The sequence below is a fragment of the Mobula birostris genome, chromosome 3, assembly GCF_030028105.1.
Source record: "Mobula birostris isolate sMobBir1 chromosome 3, sMobBir1.hap1, whole genome shotgun sequence".
Taxonomy (NCBI): domain Eukaryota; kingdom Metazoa; phylum Chordata; class Chondrichthyes; order Myliobatiformes; family Myliobatidae; genus Mobula; species Mobula birostris.
This window is the reverse complement of record NC_092372.1, coordinates 8329317-8347101: the sequence shown is the minus strand read 5'-3', so window position 1 is coordinate 8347101 and position 17785 is coordinate 8329317. Positions and strand designations below refer to the sequence as shown.

Here is a 17785-nt window from a genome sequence, read left to right as displayed (position 1 = left end):
TCTATCACCTTCCAGCTGGACCTTTCCCCTCCCCCCCCCACCTTTTTATTCTGGCATCTTCCTCGTTCTGAAGAATATTGACCATCTATTCATTTCCATAGATGCTGCCTGACCTGCTGAGTTCCTCCAGCAATTTGTGTGTGTCACTATAAAATTGTATTAGTTTCTAATAGCTATTGATGGAGAAATTCATCCAGTGTATGCTGCTGTGTTCTTTAGATCAACTGTAAATGAACAAAATCAGCACCAACACCTATTGTAGATAATGGACTGCCTTCAAACAATGTTTTTCATGATTGCATCTCCAAATTTTCATTTTCATTCCCAACTGTTTCTGGCATCTCCAAGCATGAATGCTTGAAACCACAGTGAACAAAACAGTTCTGAATTGCCTTACTGTTTATTTCTCACCAACTATCAGTGACAAAAATCATTGCTTTTTGAACACAAACACATTCAACTGACACTATTTAAAATCTGTTTGCTCTAAGCATAGTGTAATGTCTAACAGCCACACAAGTGCATATAACTGACAGTAGTCAGAAACTGTTTGGCCCAATTAAGCAGCATAGTTCCCAAATAAACAAAGGGAATCCCAGCTATTTTCTTGATTAGTTGCCCCAAATAAGCGGCTGCCCTGAATAACTGGTGGCCAATTAACCGAAATCCAGTGCATTTGAAGATTGACTGTAGGAAAGTATTTGGCAAGAAGGGATTTTCTTGCTTTCTGTAGGACACATTTGTTAAGTTAAGATTCCAGTATCTTAATGACCTGAGAGTAAACGTGCAGCATTATGTCCTGGATTTTATTGATTGTGGATACCTTTGCTATAATTAACACACTGGTTATATTTTCATCTCCAGCTTATAAGGTCAGCACAATATTTGAGGGCCAAAGGGCCTGCACTGTGCTGTAATGAAGGCACAGAGGAGATTTACCAAGATTCAGCTCTTTGTGGGAATGGGACCCACTCTCAGGGCCTCACAACTGGCCGCTTTTTGATATGCCAAGGATGCAACCTGAAAGACTAGCACACCTTCAGGGTGGCAGATTTTCGTGGCTCTGGAGGTGGGTGGATTCGAGGTCGGTGCCGACGCAGAAAACTGGTGTGTCATGGGAGTACATGGAAAATCAAAAGCAGCAAGCTGGCTGCTGGCTGTTTGCCCAGAGACCCGAGATCTTTGGGCACAGAGCTCAGAAAAAACAACAGACAGACTTCTAACACCATATATCGGTGAGTTGTTTTGTTCTGTCTCCCATCTTGCTGTGAAACGGGGCCTCTTTTTTCCTTATTAGGGAGAGAGAGAGCCATTAGTATATCGAATTATCAGATGAACAAGTAGTCTTTGGGGTACTGCAAGTCTGTGTCTTTATTGATGCACGCTTGACTGCTCAGTGGAGGGAGCAGATGCTTTCTTGCTAGTGGCGGGGTTGTTGCTTTGCTGCTGTTTACAAGTGGGTGGGCGAGCTGGGGTTCTAACATTTAACTGTTATTCACCCTTTGGGGCATTCCTCTTTTCATGGATGTCCGTGAAGAAAAAGAATTTCAGAATGTATATTGTATACATTTCTCTGACATTAAATGTACCTACTGAAATCTATTGAAGACACTGCCTGCATTAGAGAGCACATCTTATAAGGATAGGTAATATGAGCTAGGGCTTTTCTCTTTGGAAAAAAGGAGGATGAAAGTGACTTCATAGAGGAATACTGATGTTATGAGGCATAAATCAAGTGGCTAGTCAGAGACTTTTTGCCAGGACAGAAATGACAAATATCAGAGGCATAACTTTAATGCGACTGGAGGAAAGGATAGAGGTGATGTCAAAGGTAGTTTGTTTGTTTTTTTTAAACACACAGAGTTCTGGGTGTGTGGAACACCCTTTCGGGGTGGTGATCGAGGCAGATACATTTGGAACATTTAAGAGACCCTTAAATGGATGATAGAAAAATGGAGGGCTATGTGGAATGGAAGCCCTAGATTAAAGAGTTAAAAGGTCAGCACATCGTGGGCCATAGAGCTTGTACTGTTCTGTAATGCTCTATGACCTATGGTCTATAATTAAAGTTTGCCTTTAAAAAAAAACTGTAGAACATTTTGAGAAATAACTATGGCTTTATGTAACATGAAACTACACAGATATTTTAGAAATGAATATATTGATCACTTAGTTAATCCAATTGAACAAACCTTAATGTATGCACTTGGGTAAATCTTATGAACTGCGTCTCCAGGTGCACGGCCTGCTTCCCGATCCAAGTAGTAACTCTGCACAAACACGGCGTGATCACTCAAACATCGGACCCAGACATCTCCTTCCCCTTTGCACTCTAACTGCACGCCTTTCCCAATGTGTAACCTGTCAAAATCAAATGAAGCCGGTTTAAAAATTCAATGGTAAAGGAATAAAAAGAGGTGGTTAATCAAGGTTACAAGATGAGGAATTTCTTTAGCCGGGGGTGGTGAATCTGTGGAATTTATTGCCGCAGACACTGGGTATATTTAAAACGGAGGTTGATAGGTTCTTGATTAGCCAGGGCATCAAAGGCTACAGGGAGGAGGCAGGAATGCTCAAGCAGGGTAATAAATCAGCCATGATGGATTGGCAAAGCAGAGTTTATGGGCTGAAAGTCCCTGTTCTACTCCTATATCTTGTGGCCTTATGGTCTAAAATAATACTAATAGATTAAGATTTATTGATTTATTGAGACCTTTGGGCTTCAATCATGTAAACTGTGCAAGTATTTTTAAATTTAGATAGCACTTTACAGATACAAGGGGGGAAAAGGAGGAGTGTTGTAATTTCTGCCTCTTTCCTGAATTGTACCTCTGGTCAGGTTTAGTCCCACAAATGTAGATGAAATTGCAAGAGCATCATTTCAGTTCTAAGTAGCCATTCTGGTTGCTATAATGTTTTTTTTTTTGCAAATGCATTATTGTACTTGAATTGCATGTCAACCTTCAAGTTTGCAATACCTCAAACTGGCACCAGGCACCCACTACACAAAGAACAAACCCACAATCCAAACGACGATTTAAAAGGCTACCAATCTGCCTCATTTCACTTCATTCACCACTGCCCAGGACTTCCAAAATGCCAAAAGTATTCATTTCCTCCAATTAATCAAAAGCTACATGGTTCAAAACAATTGAACACTTCAGTTTGTTCATCTGTCTTCTACAATAGAGCTTTGACCAGTGGCCAATCCAAACATCGGAACTTTAGAGAGGAATACACTTCAGTCAGATCCACAGCCTGAGAATAGAAGGCAGGAGCAGTTCACGGCAGTGTAACAGAGCTTTGATCAGCGACCAAGCGAAGTTTGGGATTAATTAGTAAGAACAAATTAAAGGAGGCGGGGCAAGCGCAGTGGCTGTTGTCTGAGTAGACACAGGCAGAGTGGTGATCTTAAGGCTTTAGGGGTCTTTGAGGCTTTAGAGAACAGAGGCTTCATTCAGATAAAGCAAAGGAAAGAGTTTTTTTCCTTCTCTTCTTTATACCTGCTCAGCTAGGTCAGTAGAGATGACAGCAGGATACTGCAATGCTCCTCCTGCAGGATGTGGGACAGCAGGGAGAACTCCAGTGGTCCTAACCACGACAACTGTGAGAAGTGCATCCAACTAACAAACCATGTTAAAGAGTTGGAACTGGATGAACTCTGGATCATTTGGGAGGCTGAAGGGGTGATAGATAGGACATGCAGAGAAGTAGTTACACCCAAGGCACAGGACACAGAAAATTGGGTGACAGTCAGGAAGGGGAAAGGGGTTAAAGAGCCAGTGCAGGATACCCTTGTGGCCATCCCACTCAACAACAGGTATATCACTTTGGGAGGGTGGGGGGGGCAAACAGAGGAAAGACACAGTGGTTGGGTCTCTGGCACGGAGTCTGCCTCTGAGACCAGAAGGGAAGGGCAAAGAAAAGGCCTGCTGTGGTAATAGGGGATTTGTTTCTTAGGGGAACAGACAGGAGATTCTGTGGGAGAAAATAAAATTCCTGGATGGTATGTTGCCTTCCAGGTGCAAACGTCTGGGATATCTCACATCGAGTCCTCGGCATTCTCAAGTGGGAGGGAGAACAGCCAGTGACGAGGTTCTGCATAGACAGTTCATGGAGATCGGTGCTAAGATATAGGGCAGGACCTTCAGGGTTGTGATCTCAGGACTGCTACCTGTGCTACGTGCTAGTGAGGTGAGGTTAGAAGTAGGAAGATTACACAGTTTAATACGTGGCTAAGGAGTTGGTGTAGGAGGGAGGGCACAAGATTTTTGGATCATTGGGCTCTTATCCAGGGAAGGTGGGACCTGTACAGAAGGGGCAGTTTGCACCTGAACTGCAGGGGAACTAATATCCTAGCAGTAAGATTTGTTAATGCTGCACAGTGGGGTTTAAACTAGAGATGCAGGGGAATGGGAGCTAGAGGGCAAGATCAGTTAGTGGAGAGGTTGTGGAGGCAGATGTTGGTAAGACCTCAGACAAAGTTAGGAATCAAAACGCTGAACGTGATACAACAAAATGGAAAAGCGCGAATACAGGACTGAAGGTGTATCAGAATGCATGTCGTTCACTGAACAAGGTAGATGTACTTGCAACCCAGTTGCAGATTGGCAGGTATGATGTTGTAGGCACCACTGAATCATGGCTGAAAGATTATAGCTGGGAGTTTTATGTCCAAGGATGCACATTGTATTGAAAGGATAGTCAGGAAGGCATAGGGGGCAGCGTTCATCTGTTGGTAAAAAATGAAATCAAATCATTAGAAAGAGGCGGCAGACAGTTGGAAGGTGATGAATCATTGTGGATAGCGCTAAGGAACTGCAAGGGTAAAAATACCCTGTTGGGAGTTGTATACAGACCCCCAAACTATAGTAAGGATGTGGCCTACAAATTACAACAGGAGATAGAAAATACATGCCAAAAAGGCAATGTTACAATGTTCCTCACCTACTACCCCACCAGCCTCCGGATCCAGCACATTATCCTCTGCAACTTCCGCTACCTTCAACAGGACCCCACCACTAAGCACATCTTTCCCTCTCCACCCCTCTCCGCTTTCCGCAGGGATCGATCCCTCCGCAACCCACTTATCCGCACGTCCATCCCCACGGATCTCCCATCCGGCACTTATCCCTGTAAGCGTAAGTGCTACACCTGTCCCTACACCTCCTCTCTTGCCACCATTCAGGGCCCCAAACAGCCCTTCCAGGTGAGGCAACACTTTACTTGCAAATCTGTTGGGGTTATCTATTGCATCCGGTGCTCCCGGTGCGGCCTCCTCTACATCGGTGAAACCCGACGCAGACTGGAGGACTGCTTCGTCGAGCACCTCCACTCCGTCCGCCACAACAGACAGGATCTCCCGGTAGCCACCCACTTCAACTCTGCTTCCCACTCCCATTCAGATATGTCCATACATGGCCTCCTCTACTGCCATGATGAGGCTAAACTCAGGTTGGAGGAGCAACACCTCATATACCGTCTAGGTAGTCTCCAGCCCCTTGGTATGAACATAGAATTCTCCAACTTCCGGTAATTCCCTCCCCCTCCCTTCCTCTATCCCTATTTCACTCTGCCACCTTCCCCCAGCTCCCTCATGGTTCCACCGCCTTCTACTATTGTTCTCCTGCCAATCACCTCCCTGCTTCCCCTCCCCCACCCCTTTGTCTTTCAAATTACTGTTTTTTCAACTACCAGCATTCTTCAAACCCTCCCCAAAGTTCTTCCTTCAGTCCTGACAAAGGGTTTCGGCCCGAAACGTCGACTAATCTTTTCAACTGATGCTGACTGACCTGCTGAGTTCCTCCAGCGCATTGTGAGTGTTCCTTTGACAACAGCATCTGCAGATTATTTTGTGTTTAATGTTACAATAGTCACTGGGAACTTCAATATGCAGGTAGATTGGAAAAATCAGGTTGGTGCTGGAATACAGAAGGGGGAATTTCTACAGTGCCTACAAGATAGCTCTTTAGAGCAGCTCGTGGTTGAGCCCCCTAGGGGATAAGCTACTCTGGATTTGCACAATGAACCAGAATTGATAAGAGAACTTCAGGTTAAAGAACTCGTGGGGAAAAGTGATCACAATATGATAGAGGTACAGTCGATGTTTCGGGCCGAGACCCTTCGTCAGGACTAACAGAAAGAAGAGCTAGTAAGAGATTTGAAAGTGGGAGGGGGAGGGGGAGATCTAAAATGATAAGAGAAGACAGCAGGGGGAGGGATGCAGCCAAGAGCTGGACAGCTGATCTCTTTTGCCAATCAACTGTCCAGCTCCTGGCTCCATCCCTCCCCCTCGTCTTCTCCTATCATTTTGGATCTCCCCCTCCCCCTCCTGTCTTCTCCTATCATTTTGGATCTCTCCCTCCCCCTCCCACTTTCAAATCTCCTACTAGCTCTTCTTTCAGTTAGTCCTGACGAAGGGTCTTGGCCCGAAACGTCAACTGTACCTTTTCCTAGAGATGCTGCCTGGCCTACTGCGTTCACCAGCAACTTTTATGTGTTGCTTGAAATTCCAGCATCTGCAGATTTCCTTGTGTTTGCGACAATATGATAGAATTCACTGTGCAATTTGAAGAGAAGCTAAATCAGATGTATCAGTATTACAGTGGAGTTAAGGGAATTACAGAGGCATGAGAGTGGAGTTGGCCAGAACTGATTGGAAAAGAACACTGCAGAGATGACAACAAAAGAGCAATGGCTGGAATTTCTGGAAGCAATTCAGAAAACACAGTATATACATCCCAAAGAGGAAGAAGTATTCTAAAGGAAAAATGCCACATCAGTGGCTAACAAGAGAAATCAAAGCCAATATAAAAGCCAAAGAGAGGGGACATAATAGACCAAAAATTAGTGGGAGGTTAGAGGATTGGGAAGCTTTAAAAAAAACAAAAGACACCTAAAAAAGTCATTAAAAAGGTAACGATAGAATACGAAAGTGGCTAGACAATAATATTAATTAAGACACCAAAAGTTTCTTCAGAAACTTAAAATGTAAAAGAGGAGAGAGTGGATATCTGACCTCTGGAAAATGGTGCTGGAAAAGTAGTAAAAGGGGCCAAGGAAATGATGGATGAACTGAATAAGTATTTTGTATCAATCTTTGCTGTGGATGACACTAACAGTATGGTGGAAGTTCCAGGTGCCAGGGAGCATGAAGTATATGAAGTTAACATAACTAGAGAGAAGGTTCTTGGGAAACTGAAAGGTCTGAAGGTAGATAAGTCACCTGGACCAGATGGTGAACACACCAGAGTTCTGAAAGAGGTGTCTGAAGAGAAACGGAGGCATTAGTAATGACCTTTCAAGAATCACCCGATTCTGGAATAGTTCCTGAAGACTGGAAAATTGCAAATGTCACTCCACTCTTCAAGAGGGGAGAGAGGAAGAAAAAAAGGAAACTCAGACCAATTAGTATGACGTCAGAGGTTGGGAAGATGTTGGGAGTCAATTATTAAGGATGAGGTCTCAAAGTATGAGGCACATGATAAAATAGGACGCAGTCATCATGGTTCCCTCAAGGGCACTAACAAATCTGTTGGAATTAAGAAGTACAAGCACGATAGACAAAGAATCAATTGATGTTGTGCACTTGGATTTTCAGAAGGCCTTTGACAAGGTGCCACACATGAGGCTGCTTAACAAGTTAGGAGCTCATGGTATTACAGGAAAAATTCTAACAGGGATAAAGCAGGAGGATTGGCAGGAGGCAAAGAGTGGGAATAAAAGGAGCCTTTTCTGGCTGGCTGCCGGTGACTAGTGGTGTTCCACAGGGAACTTGGTTGATTCTTTTTACGTTATATGTCAATGATTTGGGTGATGGAATTGATGACTTTGTTGCAAAGTTTCCAGCTGATATGAAGAGAAGTGGAGGAGCACCTAGTTTTGAGGAAGTAGAGAGGTTACAGAACGACATAAAACTGATTAAGAGAATGGGCGAAGAAATGGCAGGTGGAATACTGGGTTGGGAAGTGTATGGACATACATTTTGGTAGAAGAAATGAAAGGGTTGAATATTTTCTAAATGGAGAGAAAATACAAAAAAAATTGAGGTGCAAAGGATCCTGAGAGTCATTGTGCAGGATTCTCTGAAGATTAATTTGCAAGTTGAGCTTGTAGTGAGGAAGGAAGATGCAATGTTAGCTTTCATTTCAAGAGGACCAGAAGATAAAAGCAAGGATGTAATGTTGAGACTTTATAAAGCACTGGTGATAGATAGATAGATTGATATACTTTATTGATCCCAAAGGAAACTACAGTGTCACAGTAGCATTCCAAGTGCACAGATATACAAATATCAGAAGAGAAGTAAGAAAGAATTTTCAAAAATTAGTTACCTCAAACAGTCTAAGAGGAGGGGCTCATTACTTCCCCGGATATAGGTTGACACATTATAGAGCCTAATGGCTGAGGGTTAAGAATGAGCTCATATAGCGCTCTTTGGAGCAGTGCAGTTGTCTTAGTCTATTACTGAAAAGTGCTCCTCTGTTCAGCCTAGGTGGCATGCAGAGGGTGAGAAACATTGTCCAGAATTGCAGGATTTTCCATAGGGTCTTTTGTTCTACCACAGTCTTTAGTGTGTCCAGTTTAACTCCTAGAGTCAGCATTTCTAATCAGTTTATTGCGCCTGCTGGCATCATCCGTGTTGATGTCATTGCTCCACCACTGCCTATGACAACAAATTTCACAAACTCAGCAACCTCTGGCTAAAGACATTCCTCATCTCTGTTCTAAACCGACATCCCTCTATTTTGAGGCTGTGCCCTCAACCAGGGGAATTAGCACTATTTAAGAGGCACTTAGACCGACCTACAAGCAGGGAATAGAGAGATAAAGATCAAGTGCAGGCAGTGGGATCAGTTTAATTTCATATCATTGTTAACACAGACATGGTGGGCTGAAAAGCCAGTTTCTGTCTGGTGCTTTTCTATGTTTCTATGTCTTTGAATGGATCACTAAACTATTTCACCTTTTTCACATGATCTGTATTAAAGAATATTTGTGGAAGTTCTCAAGTACTTTGTTTCTCCACTATCAAAATCAGTATGTTCATTTAAAGTGAACATAAGAAATCACAGTAGTAAACCTTCGGCACCTTATGCCAGAGTTGTTCTGTAATTTGTGAGATGACAAGAACGGCAACATGGTAGCGTAGCCATTAGTGCAATGCTTTTACAGAGCCAGTGACCCAGGGTCCATTCCTGCCGCTGTCTGTAAGCAGTTTGTATTTTTCTCTGTGACTGCGTGGGTTTCCTCCACAGTTAAAAGATGTACGGGTTAGTAGGATAGTTGGTCACGTGGGTGTAATTGGGAGGCACAAGCTCATTGCGCCAGAAAGGCCTGTTACTGAGCTGTGTCTCTAAATAAATAAACACTAATAACATGGCATGCAGTACCTCCCTATCTGACTCTCGTAAAGGTTTGGCATCTGCAGATCCTGCGAATCTGGCAAATTTCAGACCCACTAAATTCTCCATTTTTCCCAGCAGGTTTTCTCTACCTTATTTTCACTGAATATTTCATTTCATTGCTAATTCCTCAGTTAGTAATAATCCCATATTAACTTATTTTTTTCTTAACCTATCTATAGAAGTTTTTTTCTATTTGTTTTTATACTCTTAGCAAGATTAATCATGCTTCCCCTAATACCACAAGACCCAGGAGCAAAATTAGACCATTTAGATCAATGAGTCTGCTCAATCATGGCTTATATAACTCATTCCCTCTCAACCTCGTTCTCCTGCCTTCTCCGTAACCTTTGAAACCCTGACTAATCAAGTACATATCAACTTCCACTATAAATATAGCCAATGACTTGGCCTCCACTCACATAGTGGAGTTGGATTTGGCTTTTCCTTTTCCTCTTACCCTTCTCAATACCTTCCTTTGCTAAAATTTTACCAAAAATCTTCAAAAAAAGGTAACAGAATTTAAAAGCTGCAAAGCACAGCTTTGTTGTTCTTTTCTTCAACATTACAAGCATTACATTGGGTATGTTTTTAAAAAATTTTTTGTTGACCATGAAAATTGAGGTTTTATGCCTTAAAGGGTTTAAAATTTGTCATGAACCAAGTACTAATTCTTTGTTATCCATCATACGTTCTCTACTTAATTTAATCTTCAAATCTACCAGTCAACTGATGCCTCATACCTCTGTGGGTGGCTTGGTTTGAAAGACTCAGCTTCAAATTGATCTAAATAACTTTCAATTAAGCAGAATAATTACTTTTCCTTGAGGGACCAGAACTGCCAGATTATTAATTAACTATTTCTCTCTGCTGTATAGCATTTATAAAGTAGCCTTTTGCTTCCTTAATATACTGAACGAGAAGATCATCTCCCCAAATTAACAAATTTCTAAATGTGGCCATTATATTTAACTCCAAATCATTTATACACTCATTGGCCACTTTATTAGGTACACCAGCTCGTTAATCCAAATATCTAATCAGCCATTCACGTGGCAGCAACTCAATGCATAAAAGCATGCAGAAATGCTCAAGAGGTTTAGTTGTTGTTCGGACCAAACTTATGAATGGGGAAGAAATGTGATCCAAGCAACTTCGACTGTGGAATGATAGTTGCTGCCAGACAAGGCATCGAAGAAACTGCGGATCTCCTGGAGTTTTCATGTACAACAGTCTCTACAGTTTACAGAGAATGGTGCGAAAAACAAAGAAAAAATCCAGTGAGCGGCAGTACTCTGGGTAAAAACGTCTTGTTTATGAGAGGCCAGAGGAAAATGCCTCAAGCTGACAGCAACTCAAATAAACATGGGATACAACATTGTTGTGTAGGAGAGCATCTCCGAACAAAGAACACATCAAACCTTGAAGTGGATGGGCTACAGCAGCAGAAGACCACACTGTGTTCCACTACTGCACTGAGTGTGAATTCATCATGAAAGCAAGGTCTCTTGTACCTTCCAGCAGAACCCACCACATAAATCTTCCCAGTCACTAAAGTTGCATTCTGTCCCGAGTTCATTTACAATCCCACTTGCTTGTGGGCTTGCACAGATTTTAATTTTGTGATCAAGCTTACCATTCCTTACAATTTTGTTTGGTAATTTGTTAACTGGAAGTATTATATCCACTGGCCCACAATAACATTTCTTAAAGTGTTGAACATGAAAAGAGTACAGCAAAGTCTGCAAAGCTGTGCCAAACTAATGACACCTAATTCCTTCTGATTGCAACTGGCCCTTCTCCCTCCAGTCTCTACATATTTTGTCAATCTAAGAGCCTCTTAAATACCTCTATCATGTCTGTCCCCACTATAATCCTTGGCAGTGCATTCTAGGTACCCACCACTCTTTGTGTAAAAAAACTTGCCCTGCTCATCTCTGATAAATTCCCCGACTTCTAAATTTATGCCCTGAAGTGTCTGATATTTCTCCCACATCACAGACTTGACTTAAAACTCTGATCTCAAACCTCTGCTGCCTTGCAGCTATGCCCACACATGGGGAAGGGTTCGGGAGTAAACCCTGAGGGAAAAATCCAGAGCTGAAGTCCCTAAGGCAGTTCCACATTGAGTTCAATTGCTGACTGGCAACTTCTGTGACACTACTGATACCAAACTGTTTCAGTCTCTGCCGTTCCTTTGAGTTCATAGATGCGTGGAGAGGGAGAGCTTGCCGCATGAGAACAGGTTGCTCTCCATATTGTACTGCTCAGGCCTGTGTATCTAGAGAGCTAGGATAAATATCCATGGTCAACTCTGACCGATGGAGGCCTCAGACAGATAGACTCAGCAAATGATATTAAGATAGGTGGAGTTGTGGATAATGAAGTAGGTTTTCAAAGCTTGCAGAGAAATTTAGGCCAGTTAGAAGAGTGGGCTGAAAGATGGCAGATGGAGTTTAATGCTGATAAATGTAAGGTGCTATATTTTGGTAGGATTAATGAAAATAGGACATACATGGTAAATGGTAGGGCACTGAAGAATGCAGTAGAACAGAGGGATCTAGGAATAATGGTGCATAGTTCCCTGAAGGTGGAATCTCATGTGGATAGGGTGGTGAAGAAAGCTTTTGGTATGCTGGCCTTTATAAATCAGAGCATTGAGTATAGGAGTTGGGATGTAATGTTGAAATTGTACAAGGCATTGGTAAGGCCAAATTTGGAGTATTGTGTACAGTTCTGGTCACCGAATTATGGGAAAGATGTCAACAAAATTGAGAGAGCACAGAGAAGATTTACTAGAATGTTACCTGGGTTTCATCTCATAAGTTACACAGAAAGATTGAACGAGTTGGGTCTTTATTCTTTGGAGCATAGAAGGTTGAGGGGGGACTTGATAGAGGTATTTAAAATTATGAGGGGGATAGATAGAGTTGACGTGGATAGGCTTTCCATTGAGAGTGGGGGAGATTCAAACAAGAGGACATGAGTTGAGAGTTAGGGGGCAAAAGTTTAGGGGTAACATGAGGGGGAACTTCTTTACTCAGAGAGTGGTAGCTGTGTGGAATGAGCTTCCAGCAGAAGTGGCTAAGGCAGGTTCAATATTGTCATTTAAAGTTAAATTGGGTAGCTATATGGACAGGAAAGGAATGGAGGGTTATGGGCCGAGTGCAGGTTGATGGGACTAGGTGAGAGTAAGAGTTCGGAACAGACTCGAAGGGCCGAGATGGCCTGTTTCCGTGCTGTAATTGTTATATGGTTATATGTTATATGGTTATTCCGCCCCATCTTCAAAATATGGTGCATCAAGAAGGTGGCATCCATCATGAAGATCTTTAACACCCAGTTCATCAGAATTACCATCAAGGAGAAGGTATAGGAGCCTGGCAAGCCACTCTCAGTGATTTAGGAACAACTTCTTCCCTTCACCATAGGATTTCTGAACACTCCCCCCACATTCCTTCTCTTTGTCCTATTTACTTTTGTCATGCGGAGATGTTTATGTCTTTGTACTGGACTGCTGTCTTATAGTCAGTGATAATAAACCTGATTCTGATTCTGGCTGTCTATCTATACCTCTTGTTATTTTATAAACCAATCAGGGCTCCCCTTGGTTTCCACTGTTCCAGAGAAAACAACCCTAGTTTGTCTAAACTTTTCTAATAACACATGCCCTCTCATCCAGGCAGCATCCTGATAAACCTCTTCTGAACCCTCTTCATAGCCTCCACATCCTCCTTATAATGAAGTGTATTGTCTGTAAACTTACTAATCCACCCATTAACAGTACTGTGCAAAAGTCTTAGGCACATACAGTGGCATGCAAAAGTTTGGGCACCCCTGGTCAAAATTTCGGTTTCTGTGAATAGCTAAGCAAGTAAAAGATGAACTGATTTCCAAAAGGCATAAAGTTAAAGACGACATATTCCTTTAATATTTTAAGCAAGAAAACTTTTTTATTTCCATCTTTTACAGTTTCAAAATAACAAAAAAGGAAAAGGGCCCAAAGCAAATGTTTGGGCACCCAGCATGGTCAGTACTTTGTAACACCCCCTTTGGCAAGTATCACAGCGTGTAAATGCTTTTTGTAGCCAGCTAAGAGTCTTTCAATTCTTGTTTGCGAGATTTTCACCCATTCTTCCTTGCAAAAGGCTTCTAGTTCTGTGAGATTCTTGGGCCGTCTTGCATGCACTGCTCTTTTGAGGTCTATCCACAGATTCTCGATGATGTTTAGGTCAGGGGACTGTGAGGGCCATGGCAAAACCTTCAGCTAATGTAATGGCCACTCTGTAATGTTTCACTGCTAATGTAATGGTTTCTCTGTAGCAGTATATGTTTGGGTTATGACTAGAGATAACGGGGCTTTGGAATGTGGGGCTATCCAATGAGAGGAATGTTGTCCTTTCTTGTGGGTCTGGAAGAGGGATTTTCATGGTCTTTTGACAGCGAGAGATGAAGAAGGAAGACGCATGTGGAGAGAGCTGGTAGACCACCGGATGAAGTGGACTGGAAGCGAGGGTCCAAAGGTCAGTGACGCTCGAAAGAGGGCACTGGTTGATGAATGGCCACATCAGTGAGTTCCAATGTGCACTTTTGACTTTTTCCTTAAAATGGGCCCTTTTTCTTTTCATTTTCTTTTTTATGTGCTATATGTGCTTCACAGGAACACTGTTTCATTTGTCTGTATTCATGAGTATTCATATATGGTTGAATGACAATTAAACTTGAACTTAAACTTTTTTTTTTACCTGGCTCTTTCAATGGCATCGGTTCTGTGTACATTGGAAAGCTGACCCAGACAGAAACGATCACCTCCAGAAGGATCCACATATCCATCCACAGTAACCACAGGGCAGCTAGAGGGCACCTTGAATGTTTCTCCAACCTGAACGTCCATCTCAAAGTAGGCAATAGAGCACCAGTATTCAGGAACTTGAAAATGGATTGAAAGAATTTTACGATTTAACACTAAGCATTCGGCGAGAATAAAAATCATATTGTAACCCAAAAATATAGTCAATCATTTCATTCTGAAAATGGGAAAAGAATTAAAGGATCATAAAATCATCATATTAGGCCTGCTATTTACAGAACTCAATTATCCAATTTAAATGTAGATTTGCAAATTATACATTTCTCTTTCAATTTGTGAGGAAAGAAAGACTCTCATATCTACTAACCTGTCACTACTAGACCAGAATTCAAAACTTACTTGATGAAATATCAGGTTATATTCATAACCACATCACATGCACTGCTAAAATATACAAGTATATAAAATCAAAGAGGGCATAAATAACAGAGGGGAAAGATTTAAAAAGGATCCAAGGACAACCTTTACCATACAGAACAGGCTGTCAGAGGGAGCTGTAGAAATGCATACAATTAATGTTTAAAAGGCTTGAACAAAATGGGCTCGCTCCATCCTGTATAATTCTATGACATCAATGACTCTTACACCCTCGTGAATGTGATAGATCTATGGCCTGATGCATCACATGCTTCCTGGTCATATCCAGAAATCACGTAGTGCTTCACACCACTGACACCCAACATTAACTCTGGAACATCAGCAAAAGTTCTTCTTCATCAGATTTGGTTGAATTTTGCCTGAAAAAGATCTGCAAGCATATACATAGCTTTGCTCACCAAGCAGAATACAGCAACACATATTGAAGAGCTGTTTTCTGTTTGAGACAGGACCCTTTCACTAAGCTTCCTGATACCTCAATAAATGATCCATTTTAACCGTGATGACTGGTGATTTTAAGATGCACATGAATGGCCAGAACAGCAGATATGAAACTCTCATCTCCGGCAACCCTCAAGCAATTTCTGCACTCTGAAGCTTTTCAATCTACACATCACAGATAATCCAGTGGCTATATCAAGTAGCTTCTCTCAGATGTGGTAGTGCTCTGAATACCTAAGCATAAAAGCCTTTCTTGCATCAGTGAATCTTAAGATCTTAAAGACTATTTCCAGGGATTAATCTGAATTAACAGGTAGATACAAGCAATTATTTTGATAATGAACTATTATAATTCATGCATTTATTTTACAACTATTAATATAATTGTCCAGTTCATAAGGCTTCTTTTCTCAAGTATATATTTAAAATGGAGCCCATAACTTTTTTTTGATCTTTCATAGATCTCTCAATCCATGTCATGTGCATCTGAAAAACCACTGATAAATTTCCATGCAACACATACAAATTGTAGGCAAGGCAGCATCTATGGAAAAGAATAAACAGCCAAAGTTTTGGGCCAAGATCCTTTGTCAGGACTGGAAACAAAGATGAGCAGTCAGGTTAAGAAGGTGGGGGGGAAGGGAGAAAGAAGTACAAGGTAGGTAGGTGAAACTGGGAGAGGGGGAAGAGGGTGAAGTAAAGAGCTGGGAAGTTGATTAGTGAAAAAGATACAGGGCTGGAGAACGGGGAATCTGATAGGAGAGCGTAGAAGACCGTAGAAGACCGTGGAAGAAAGAGAAGGGGAGGAACACCAGAAGGAAGTGATGGGCAGGGAAGAAGATAAGGTGAGAGAGAGAAACGGGAATGGGAAAGGTGAAGTGGGGGGGGGGGGGGTCCATTACAGGAAGTTCAAGAATTTGATGTTCATACCCTCAGGTTGGAGGCTACCCAGGCAGAATATAAGGTGTTGCTCCTCCAACCCAAGAGTGGCCTCATCACAGCAGTAGAGGAGGCTGTGGACTGACAGGTTGGATTTCCACCTTTGGAGCATCACTCCTAAACACTGACTGCTTCTAACTTAGTGAAACAACATACATTTCAGTCAAGATTCAAATTATAAGTATCTATGTAGATAATGCAGCCGTCAGATATCATTTTTACTAACCTGGATGATTAGATATGGGCGGCTGGTAGGCAAGCTCATTATGTACTGCCCCTAGGGAAAGAAAGTTGCATGTAATTTTATAATTTAAATACACAACACACACAAATTACTACGCTATGAGTAGAAAAGATTTGTTTTAAGAGTATGAACTAAACTGACAATTTAATTCATTTAAAATGGGCTATAATGTCTGTACTTCTGACATCAACAGTGGCAAAATGAATATTGTTAAAAAGTCTCACTACATTAATGAAATGCACTATTTTAGTCAACAGTACTTCAAAGTCCCTAAAATTGGTTACACAGGTTGATAGGATGTTTAAGACGACACATGGCACATGCAGGCGTCTTGGGTCCCACACTGCCAGGTTTGGGAGCAGTTGTTGCCCTACAGCCATTAGGATCCTGTATGGGCTTCACCTACCCCAGCACTGAACAGGCTCTGCAGCTGTGGACTCACTTTTGGGGATCTGCAATTCATGTTTCACGTGTTGTTGATTACTTTTTTTTTACTATTTGCAGGACGACTTCCTTTGCAAAATGGATATGATGTAGCGGTCTTGTGTGTGTGTGTGTGTGTGTGTGTGTGTGTGTGTGTGTGTGTGTGTGTGTGTGTGTGTGTTTATTGTGAATTCTATTCTGTTTTTTCTGTTTTGTGAGAGGTGAAGAATCTCAAGGCAGTACATATATACATACTTCCAAAATAAATTTGAACTCTGAACTTTGCCATGCTTGCTTTTATTAGTTTAGGCATCGAGTCCAAAAGTCAGGAAGTTATGCTGCAGCTTTATAAATCTCTAGTTAAGCCATATCTGGAATATTGCATGTAGTTCTGGTCACCCCATTAGGAAAGATGCTGAGGCTTTGGAGAAGACACAGAAAAGGATGTTGCCTAGATTAGAGGGCGTGTGCTAGAGTGAGAAATTGGACAAACCTGGCTGATTTTCTCTGGAGCGCTGGAGGCTAAGGACAGATCTGATAGAGGTTATAAGATTATGAGGGGCATAGGGAGAGTAGACAGGCAATATCTTTTTCCAGGAGTTGAAATGTCTAATACCAGAGGGCATACATTTAAGGTGAAGGGCATAATTTCAAAGGAAGTGAGCGGGGCAAGTTGTTTTTCACACAAGGGACGGGTGTCTGGAATGCGCTGCCTTGGGTGGTTGTAGAGGCGGAAACATTGGAAACTTTTCAAAGGTGCTTAGATAGGCACATGAATGTGAGGAAAACGGAGGCATATGGACATTGTAAAGGCAGAAGAGATTAGTTTAGTTGGCAATTTGATTACTCATCTAATTGGTTCAGCATAATATTGTAAGCCGAAGGCTGTAATGATCTATGGTCTAGATAATAAGGTGGAATAGCCACACAAGTGTGATGTGATCTTTCATAGATCTTTTTATGAAGGCAAATGTGATGTTAGCATTCATTTCAAGAGGACTAGAATAGAAAAGCTTGGATGTAATGTTGAGACTTCATAAAGCACTGGTGAGGCCTCATGGAATATTGTGAACAGTTTTGAGCCCC

The 17785-nt window shown here is 41.9% G+C and overlaps 1 protein-coding gene across 1 annotated transcript in view; it reads right to left on the bottom strand.

Moving 5' to 3' along the window:
• smad4b (SMAD family member 4b) overlaps positions 1-17785 on the bottom strand; it is a 112366-nt gene that overhangs the window by 23090 nt on the left and 71491 nt on the right. The window contains exons 8-10 of the mRNA XM_072252196.1: positions 16259-16309; positions 14150-14333; positions 2193-2361 (exon numbers count right to left, since the gene is read on the bottom strand). Of these exons, the coding sequence (XP_072108297.1) occupies positions 2193-2361; positions 14150-14333; positions 16259-16309 (404 nt within the window). The remainder of the gene's footprint in view (positions 1-2192; positions 2362-14149; positions 14334-16258; positions 16310-17785) is intronic.